Source organism: Pararge aegeria, chromosome 18 (assembly GCF_905163445.1).
Source record: "Pararge aegeria chromosome 18, ilParAegt1.1, whole genome shotgun sequence".
Lineage (NCBI taxonomy): Eukaryota > Metazoa > Arthropoda > Insecta > Lepidoptera > Nymphalidae > Pararge > Pararge aegeria.
In genome coordinates this window covers 12464098-12475289 of record NC_053197.1, presented here as the reverse complement: position 1 = coordinate 12475289, position 11192 = coordinate 12464098, and the positions used below count along the sequence as shown (strand labels likewise).

The 11192-nt window shown below is 37.1% G+C and overlaps 2 protein-coding genes across 2 annotated transcripts; one reads left to right on the top strand and one right to left on the bottom strand.

The window, feature by feature from the left end:
• Positions 1–1791: 1791 nt before the first annotated feature.
• Positions 1792–3588, top strand: LOC120631710. The gene is made up of 2 exons (XM_039901391.1): positions 1792–2271; positions 3055–3588. Exons 1-2 carry the CDS (start codon positions 1921–1923, stop codon positions 3532–3534), a joined length of 831 nt encoding a protein of 276 aa, XP_039757325.1. The 5' UTR covers positions 1792–1920; the 3' UTR covers positions 3535–3588.
• A 103-nt stretch (positions 3589–3691) lies between these two features.
• On the bottom strand, positions 3692–5762 carry LOC120631654. Its single transcript, XM_039901320.1, has 2 exons — positions 5147–5762; positions 3692–4481 (listed from the first exon to the last, which is right to left on the bottom strand). The coding sequence occupies exons 1-2, from the start codon at positions 5591–5593 to the stop codon at positions 3741–3743; spliced, it is 1188 nt and encodes a 395-aa protein (XP_039757254.1). The 5' UTR covers positions 5594–5762; the 3' UTR covers positions 3692–3740.
• Positions 5763–11192: the final 5430 nt, after the last annotated feature.

Genomic DNA, 11192 nt, shown 5'->3' with positions numbered 1-11192 from the left:
GCGTATCGTCTTGGAAAATTACAAATAACCTTTGTGGGACTGATTATGTGCTTTTTTAACATGATAACGGAGGTAATATTAGATTTACCTTAACATTAGTTCTTCTTCTTCTTCTGTTCCTGGGCCTTTTCCGCACTTGGTTGGTCTGGGACCGTCCGTTGTACGTATGGCCACTGATGCGGCTCCCCGCTGGATCACTCCAGCCAGCCGAGCTCGCTCCAAAAGCTTAGCAGGCCGCCCAGGTCGCCGAGTGCTTCATGGAGTGTTGCTGAGGAGCCAAGGTGTGCTGCGCGTTGTTCTGCTACTCCGTTGCATTGGAGCATTACGTGTATCGGTGTTTCCTCCGTCTCCATGCATGCTCTGCAGAGAGGGCTGTCAGTTATACCTAAAATGGAAAGGTGTTTGTTTAGTGGGCAGTGCCCTGTTATCATACCTACAACTGTCCTTAGTTTAGGTCGATTCAGTTGCAGTAATTTTGTTGTTAGTCGTGGGTTGAGAACTGGTACGGCCTCCTTCGTGTGTTTGCACTCTTTTGTTTTAGACCATAGCACCGAGTGTGATGTTTGCGTCTGGTTGTGGAGCCATGTTTTGTATTCAGTGAAGGGTATGGGTATGATGGGTTCCGGTCCAGCTGCCCTTAGTGATGCCGCCTGACGCGCTAATTCGTCGGCTGCGTCGTTTCCTCTGTTTCCGTTGTGACCTCGTATCCATTTTAGGGTTACTCTGTTGGATTTTGATAGGGCTTGTATACCTTAACATTAGTTTAGAGAATGTATAAAATCACATTCAGTAAATGGCGGTTACTATGTTATTGATGAATATCTGAATGACGAGGTTGCTTGGAAGCAATCCGCTCCGCTTTTATCACGATTGTTAAATTGTTAAATTTTTGGCATAGCGCAACTGCTGAGCTTATTGCCAGCTTATTCTCTGCCTCCCGAGTCCCTTCAAACGGACATACTTGTTTCAAAAGAATTTGTATTAGGCCGACTTGAAATAAAAACATTTATATCCAATAATATCACTTTCACATTTAAAACTAAATAAAATGAATTTTAAATTTTGAAATTTTCAGAACTTACGACCGACGGCTTAACGAGCTCTTTGGAATAGAAATAGAAAACAGACATTTCCTGAATCCAGCCTTGCAATGATTTAGATTCATTCTGATCTATTCTTATTCTAGTTTATGTCAAACAAGAATTAGTTAATAATAATTCTTAACGGCAAACGGCATATTTTATTATTATAACATTAAGAGAAAGAACTTAAATGTAACCTCATGTATATATTTTCAGGTCCACGTATCGAGACTGTGAATAGAGAAAGCATCAAGAATTAAAAGCCTTTTAATGACAGTCTGCGTCGTGCCTTCGATGGTTGGAAGGCTTTATACAATGAGGAAACAACTAAAAATTATTTAATATATATTAAATATAGTTCAACGGGTACATACCACGATAATATTTTTGGATTTGTTGATATTTAAAATCAAATATTTTAAAATTTTATTGATTGTTAATATTGTAACTAAATTTGATTAGTGAACTTCGGTAAAAAATATGATTAAAATAAATTTAAAAATGATTTACTAAAATATAAATAATTGTCTACGTATAGTTTTATTAAAACCATCTTACCATGTTACTGAAATTTGCATTTTTTATTTATTATTTATGTACTGAAATAAGTGATTACAAACTTAACATATGAAGTAAACAATGAACGGTTTATCTCTAATGGCGCATCCACACATGCCCGGCGGCACGGCCGGCGGCATGGCCGGCGGCCGGGCCGCCGGCCATGCCGCCGGCTCATGCATCTTTTACCTGCGGCACGCGCGGCTTTTGGTGCCGGCGGCAGTTTGCTTGCGGCTTCGATACGGAGTGGTAGTGTTGTCGTATTCATTTAAATAACAAAATGACAGAATTTAACTGGGATGATAGTGCTGTACTTTTATTAATAGAAAAGTATCAAGAAAATGAACTATTGTGGAACCCAAGGCATATGGATTTCAAGAATCGCAACAAAAGAAACGATGCTGTTAGGGATATTGCTTCTGTGTTCAACATAGCATCAACAGAAATTGAGAGAAAACTGAAGAATTTATCTAGCCATTATTTTCGAGAAAAACGCAAATTTGAAGAATCTAAAAGGAGTGGATCTGGACGGGATGATGTTCAATTGCCGAAATGGTTTGCTTATAAGGCGTTATCATTTCTTAATGACAAGAATGCACCGGTACCGACTCTGAACAGCCACACACCTAGTGTAAGTACCCATCAAATTCTTATAATTACCTAAGTAGACTAGTTGGTCGACCATAATAAATTTAAAATACATATTTCATTATGCAATATTTTCGTTAATAGGGGTAGGTACAAAGTTTTTGCTTCGCGTATTAATATTTTAGATACCTACTACCTACAACCCGGTAACAATACATAATACCACGGAGCGCGGGCGAGCATACTCTCGTTTTTGACCTTATGTAGTCGGCATAACACTTACCGAAAGCGAAGTATTCGGGAATAAGCGCTCGTGAAGAGTGTACAGGGTTACTGGTGAGACATTTGCAATACTTGAGGACGTGATATATGGCCAACTAGCTGATGCCCGCGACTTCGTTCGCGTGGATTAAGTTTTTAAAATCCCTTGGGAACTCTTTGATTTTCCGGGATAAAAAGTAGCCTATGTCACTCTCCAGGACCTTAACTATCCCCATGCAAAAAATCATGTCGATCCGTAGCTCTGTTGCGGCGTGATTCAAGGACAAACCAACAAACACACTTTCGCATTTATAATATTAGTATATATTAGTATGAAGTATGAAGTATGATATGTAAGATGAAAAAAAATATATAAAGAAATAATATCAATTATTTACTGAGTAAATGTAGCTTAAACTTACATAATTATTTGTATACACTATACATACATGTTATGTTTATAAGCTTGGTTTTTATTTAATATTTACATACTGATAGGATATATTCAAAATATAGTATTGAAGCTTGTTTGCAATTATTTATAAGATTTCCTTTTTATTTTCAGTCTTCTCAAGATAATATCACTCCCCAGACTACGCTACCTTCGACAAGGACTTCACGAAAGCGAAATATAGAGAGAGAACCTGAAGTTGATGAAGCTTTGCAATTACTGAGGGAGATCACGTCTAATGCAAGGCAACGCGATGATGCTGCTATATTTGCAGACTATATAAGTAGCAAGTTGAGGAAGATGGATCATTACACGATGTGTACAGTACAACATCAAATCCAGAATATTATCTATGAAGCAGAAATGAGAATGGGTTCGATGAATTTTGATACTAGTAATACTACTCAGCCTCTTCGTTATCAAAATGTTCGTCCAGGATACTTCACCGGCCAACCTACAACGTTAGCAATGTCACCGTCGCCCTCAACTTCGCGCTCTTACTCTGTTCAATCAGACTATGAAATGCAAAATAGCCCAGATGTCAATACAAGTGACAGTCTGTTACAAGTCTTGGAAAATAATTTAACCAAATAATTTAACCGAAAATAGTGTAATAGATTAAAATAAGGTTACATATTAAAATGACGAAAAACGCAATGCCTTTACTTAAAACTAAAATAAATGTTTATATTTTCGGTTAAATTATTTTATTTTAATAAAAGCTTAAAATTATTGATACATGTTTCTGATTCCTAAATAAAACAATTATTTGAATAATCATATTTTATTTCTTTCAAACATTATATTTGATATTGCCAAGGAAGCTGACCTTGTTCCGATAGAAAATAACATTTTAGCTCATTTCTAATTACACTTGGTTCTACATTTAGAGCGATCTGCGGTATATTTTGTTGCATTTCGTTCAAAACTCCATCAGTAGTTCTTTCATTTCTCTTCATAAAATTATGCAGATGCACACAAGCCATCACGACAATTTTTGCTTTCTCATTTTGTAAACCAATGCGTGAATGCAAAATTCTGAATTTATTAGATAAAATGCCAAACGCGTCTTCTACAACCATGCGCCCGCGACTAAGTCTATAATTAAAAACCCTCTCAGGTGATCCTTTTGCATGATATCCAGAAAACGGTTTTATTATATTCTGTGAGATGGGGAAAGCATCGTCACCGATGAAATAAAAAGGTACAGGTGTATTTCTCCCTTGTAATGGAATCGCTTGTGGCAGACTTAAAGTTCCATCTCGTATCATATCAAATAAAGTTGAATTTCGTAGAACTCCACCATCAGATATTCTGCCCTGACATCCAATGTCTACGTATAAAAAGTTATAATTGGCATCGATTAAAGCTAGCAAAACAATACTGAAATATGACTTATAATTAAAAAACTCAGAACCGCTATTAGTTGGACATAGTATACGTATATGTTTCCCATCGAGGGCACCTACGCAATTAGGTACATTCCATTTCTGCATGAAACTTCGAGCCACTGATAGCCATTCTCCATGTGTATTCGGCATCTGTAAAAAAAATTGTTTGTGATATTTGTGTGTTTAGTTCTAGTTATATGTATGTAAAATGTGTGTGAAGTTCCAGGTAGGGGAGAGTGGGTAACGGTGGATCAAGGGGTACAGTGGATCGAACGCGGCCTATATAATGCGCACATTTACACGATATAGCATTTTACGTTCTATTTTGTATTGCCCTTGACTCGCTACCGGGGTGCGACGGAAAAGTAAGTATGAAAGCAAAATATTTTGAAGTTTTAAAAATGTAATGCTGCAGTTTGTAAAAAGTATTTAATATGAATCAAAAGTCACATGGCGTCATCAGATATGACTATTTTTTTTAAAGAAAGGGAAATCCTTTCTTTAAAAAAATAGTCATATCTATAAACCTGAGAAAGGTAGCCCTAAGATTGCTATGGCAGTGTGTACCTTATTGATTTTGCTCAGGCTTTATTATAAAAACACATTCTAAAAGTGTTAAATTGTGGCAATATTTAGCTCTACAAAAAAGTTGATTCACTGTTACCCATTGCACTCTCCCCTACAGTATAAAATCAAATATTATAATTGTGTCTTGTACATGCCGTAACTGTGTGAATGTATGTGGTCTGTTTTGTTTTCTAATGTAGGTGTTCAGTTTCTAACTACCTAATGTGTTACGGATATTTTGTACTTACCCTTAAATAATTGGATAATGTAGACACCAAAGTTTGACAAACATCTAGAATTATTAAAGAAATAACTTGTGGAGACACTTTAAACAGTGTACCGAGTGAAAAATAAGAGTCTCCTGTAGCCAGGTATCTCAAAGTAATTGCTAGTCGATCGGAAGCTGACACAGCATTTCTCCAGCGGGTGTCAGTTTTTGATATCATGGGTCCAGTTAAATTCAGTAATATTTCAAATTCTTCACTAGAGATCCTTAGAAAAGTGTTAAATTTCGAACGAATATTTCTTCGGTTTATGTCGTCCCTTCTAAAATCTTCAAGTATCGGGGACACATTAGGCCTATTTCGAAGACTTGGTCTGACCCAATATCTTCGTTTGATTTTGCGGTTCTTTTTATGAATAATGACATACAACACTACACTTGCGATACACGCAACTATATCATAGTCCAACATCTTTCGATTCTACGTACACGACTAATTTCAACGAAAGTCACAACACTACTGCGTAAATTGCAACCGCGACTGCAGGCCGCCGGTAAAGCCGGCGGCAAAGTCAGCGGCAAGGCGGTCTGAAAGTCGGCGGCAAACCCGGCGGCATAAGCCGGCGGCATGTGTGGATGCGCCATTAGAGATCTCTTCCAGACACTCCAAGATGTGATTAAGTTTTTTTTTTTATAATAGGTACCTACGGTATAATTAATGATAACTAGTTATTATTATGTACCCGGGAGTCTATAAATTTACATATTGGATCTCCAACGCTGAATGCACGCCTTTTTATATATGATGAAATTTATTTTCTTACAAAATAATTTTCTCTCATTCTTTAATACCTGCATTGCTCGGTGTTGCACAACCGCGTCCCACTGAGTGCTGTTCTCTTAAAACCATAGATGGTTTATCCGAGCGAACAATATAAAACACCCGTGCACAATCGATGGCGATGATTGTTACATAAATATACCTTTTATGTGACCCCGCAATTTTCTGCGATTTCTGCCTTTTGTTCCGGGAAAACGCTTAGCTACCCACACTAAAACTTTATGTTATCGACATCGGTATGTTATGTGTTTTTTTCCAGAGATGGCAGCACTAATGCTGCGAATTACTTAATTGGTTTTGCAGTTTAAAACTAAGCAGGTAACTAGGCTCTGTTATGAAAATATTAAAAAACTAAAATACCGTTGGTTCGCTTGGACAGCGAGTCAGCGGTCAGGTTGTATTTCATCATTATTTGAGGTTCATTATTACGCGAATTGATATTGCTTAGAAAGTGAAACTGTCTTTTTAACAAAATACGCCAGTATATTTAAGTAGGTACATTGTTTTTCTTCCTCTATAAGTTAAACCTTGACTGAAATCGCACCTGCTGGAAGTTGATGATGCAGTCTACGATGGTAACGGGCTAACCTCTTAGGGGTATGGAAGTTACATTAAACCTATACCCCTAAACGCTAAATCGTTTATTGGCACGTCTTTATCGGTAGGGTGGTAACTAGCCACGGCAAAAGCCTCCCACCAGCCAAAATGGACTTAATGGTCGCTTCATTTTATTAACCGCCTTCTAAAATTCGTTTTGTCAATCATTACAATTTTCTAGTGGACCCGCGCGGCTTCGTGCGCGAATGAGCCGAGCCGACTTAAAAAAATATTCGTATGTTGTCGCGGACTGTTTTATAGAACTTTAAAAAAAAAACAATTCCGACAATTCCGATATCACGCCATCACGTTTACACGTTTGGTAATTCCAATTATATAGTCAAAGTCAAAGTCAAAAATATCTTTATTCAAGTAGGCCCACAGGTGGCACTTTTGATGCGTACATAAGAACCACACGGTAGTGAGATGATGGCGATAACCACATTCGTAAACTTAAAACTAAAGCTACGAGGGTTCCAAACGCGTCCTGGTCTAAGAAGAAGCCCACAACAAACTTAGCCGGGTGTTTTTTTTTTGTTATCACCATCTCACAATGAATAAATATATATATACAAGAATTGCTCGTTTAAAGATATAAGATTACAGTAATAGTATACATGATGGTATTAAAACATGCGAAGTGATGAAGAATTACCGGTCGGTGTTTTCTGACATTCAGTTTTAATATCTCGATAAATGTTGTAGAATATAAATGTTACAGAATAAAAATTTAGGGCGATACTGGCCTTACCTTAAATCCAATGAAAACTCATTGGAGTTCTGAATTATAAAGATACCAATGTTATCCGTATTAAAGATAATTTAAAAGAAATAAATAAACGGGTGCTAAAATTGCTTTATTAGGTCTGAATAGTTTTGCTGTGTTTTTCTTTGTGTGGAAGTGTGGAAATGCACTTATTGACGTTATGCGACGTTTGTTTATTATGTAAGTTTAATCATTAAAACGATTAAATACGAACATAACTTTTCATTGTAAAGTAAACATTTCGTGAGGATGCTCCGAAAGCCAAACCTGCATAGAAAACTTAAAAAAAAAATAAAAATTTTGAAAGTATGAATAATATCGTACGTTCATTTTTTACCATGGCTTTCTTAAAAAAATATTAGCTAAGCCATTTTTGTTCACCAAATTATTGTTCATTGTGCATCATGGCTTGTTACCATATTAGCTCTCCTAAGCCATCCTTGTAGATAGATACCCATTGCCACAAAGTAACATAACTAATTAGGAGCTAAGGAACTTCAAAAGAGGTACAGTCATCAACTTTAATTGGCACATCGGCGCCCCACGTGACGACGCCTGCACCGGTACAATCGCGAGGAGTGGCACAATCAGGGAAAGAGTCGGCGGTACAATCGGGGAAAAAAGTGGCAATTCCCGACCACTCTGTTGCATTGCGCTAATTAAGGTGCTACAATCGGTACGCGATAGTTCGCTTTGGGGTTCCCTAACGCCCGAAATTGATAATCAATCGAATCCAAAATCTACAGATGACAAATTTAATTCAGTGGTGACGTCCTTTTTTTCTTTATCTAGAATTATAAAATTTGAGAATGTGTCTGTTCGTTTGTTTCTTACCTATGTTAGATTTTGATGAAATTTGGCACTGACATAGCTAGGAAATTGCAGATGGAATCAGCATTTTTATCGACTTTCCATGCGGGAACAGTATCCGGAAACTGTTTCCACGGGATTTAAAAACATAAGCTTTTGTTACTACGTTATGCACTGCTAAACAACTTATCATGACGAAAAGTTACTTAAAGGTGTAATAATTGTTGAATCTTTCAAATTTGCGGGGCTTAAAGGTTACTTTAACCTTTAAAAATGGAATTTAGATAAATTTTAGGCCTAGAAATTTAATAAATAGTAAATGAATAAATAAATATCGACAAGCCACACATCGCCCTCTAGCCCCAAAGTAAGCGTAGCTTCTGTTATGGGTACCTACTAAGTTGACTGATGAATATTTTTATTAATAATATACATAATACTTATAATATACAGGCACACAACCAGGCACTGAAAAATATTCATGTTCATCGCAAAAAACATTTTCCAGTGGGAATCGAACCCACAGCTATTGACTCCGAAAGCAGGGTCAAAAACATTTAAGAGGTTCCACTGGATCAACCAAAGAAAATTTTGCTAAGAGTAAACCACTACTTATTACATTTTTGTCCGTAGTCCATCAGTGACTGAAGCAGTAGGCAACAGTACGCAAGGAAAAAAGAAGAATGTCATAACTAGTGGTATTTTGCATTTAAATATTAAATGAGCTATAATACTCGACGGCTGAACTGTAGATTGTCATCGCATCTTAGACTGCATCATCACTTATCACCAGGTGAGATTGCAGTCAAGGGCTAACTTGTAGTGGAATAAAAAAAAAACATTGGAAAATCCAGGATCTCCGGTACGCAACGGTCCACAATTGTGCCAACGTGGCAATAGTAAACGAAGGTAGGAAGGTAGGTAAAGCAGGGAACTGGCATAAAATAATTAATCCCCCTTCTGTTCTAGTTATATCATAAAAACGCTTATATATAGAATTATACGCTTGTCCGGGAGGTATACAACGGGTTCCCCGGGCGTCTAACAAAGCCATCAAGAGGGACATGCCGTGGTGGTTTTTAGTTTGGGTACCCAAGTACCCCCTTTGGAGGGGGGAGTCCCGCATAACCTACTTCCTGCCCAAGGGTCGGAGGAAGCAATCACGCCAAAAAGAAAAGTGCTTTTACGCTCGTATGAAGTGCACGCCACCTCGAGATGGATCCAATTAAGCTGTTCACTGAAACACCCACGCCCGGTGAGTATCTTATTAACTGACCTAGCGCGGCCTTCACCATTTCATACAGAACCAATAATTAATAAAGTAAGGTCACCCTTGAAACTATTTTTCGTTGGCACACCACCGACTGAAAAGAGTTCTAATTGGAAATTTACACTGCCGCCGCAAAGTGCGCCATTGATGTTTGTTATTTACAGTGTTTTTGATTTCCACACAGCGATCGGTGAGGCGGCATTTCACAACACTCGTGGTTTTAAAAATATTTATTCTGTATAGAAAAAAGGCGTTGGAAGGTTATTGACACCTGGCAATAATAGGAATTGTGGTTGTCGAGTGTTATAGCACTTGAAATGATTGGTGTCTCGTGTCTGGATCATAGGTGAGGGCTATGATTGCACTTGTCTAGAAACATGATTGAACTTGTCTAATGTCTACATTTATAATTGCGGTTATCTAACCAACTAGCGTGTAAAGCTGACAATTAGAGCTACAACTCTATTAGACCTGTTTAATGGCTATAGCCTATCTGCAAACAATACAAGAGTGCGAGATTAACGTTTATTATCTACGTTGTTGTTGAAGTGAACACCTGGAAATAATAGGAATTGTGGTTGTAGTTGTGCAGCTAAACGCTTTTTATTCGTCTTTACATTTTGTCTAAAGCACGAGGATACTCAAGGCCAGAAATTCTTGGAGGCTTAGAAAACGTAGCGTCAGTGTCAAAAAGATGAGGTGTAACAGACTAATTATAACATGGTGTGGTCATATATTGCGGAGGTGAAATTAAAATAATGATACCAAAAGAATATTTAATAATGTTGAACAAAGAAGTAAAGGAAACCAAAGAAAAGATGGGAATCAAAGAAGATATGCATGTAAAAGAAGTAAATGATGAGATGATGAATATAGAAGTGAGCGGAAGGAGAAGAGCTTGCGCCGATTTTTACATTAGAAAACGACAAAAAAAAGGAGAAGACTGGGAATTTCTTGGCAGAATGCGTAAAAAAATTAAACCCGACACGGAAAACAATATTAGGATTTTTTGATCTGACTACAAATTTTTTTTACGGCTAAACTTTTTGTCATGTACAAATTCTTAGTTTACTTCGCATTATTGCTTCTGTCTGAGTTTTCTTCTTCATCTTGCGTTTATCTAACCACTAGACCAAACGTGAATGTTTGTGTGTACGTAAGCAGTGGCGTGCTTAGAGGATATGCACAGAGTATGCAGATGATGTAAAATGAAGAAAATCTCCAGTACGAGTTATAAACTACTTAAGGATAGGCATTGTAAGAGTTATAAAAAGCCTACCCTTAAGTATTTATAACTCGTAGTCGAGATTTTCTTCATTTTATATCATTTGCATACCCTGTGCATACCCTCCATGCACGCAACTGTATTTAAATAGGTATGTGTGAGTAGGATTGCAAGTTCCTAATTCTCTATGGCAAGTGCGAACAAACTGAGATTAGACAAACAGCATCCCCTAAATTCCGCTTGTCGTCCGATAGTCTAGCGACCGTTTGCATGCTAATGCTAATCCTTACGACGCGGATTAGCTGCTGCTACTGCTGGAATTATGAATTTAAAGTATTTTAAGTAAAAACTTTGAATGAACAAATTAACACACTTTTATTGTACACCACATAAACACATAGGAAATTTGTAAATGAAAATTTAACGAAAAGTATAGAATTTGGCGGCCTTATCGCTACAGCGACCTCTCAAACTTAACCTTAAAAATATAAGGTAATAGAATTATGAATTGAAGTTAATGAAATTAAAATCCGAAAACTTTCATAAATAAAAGGCATATTTA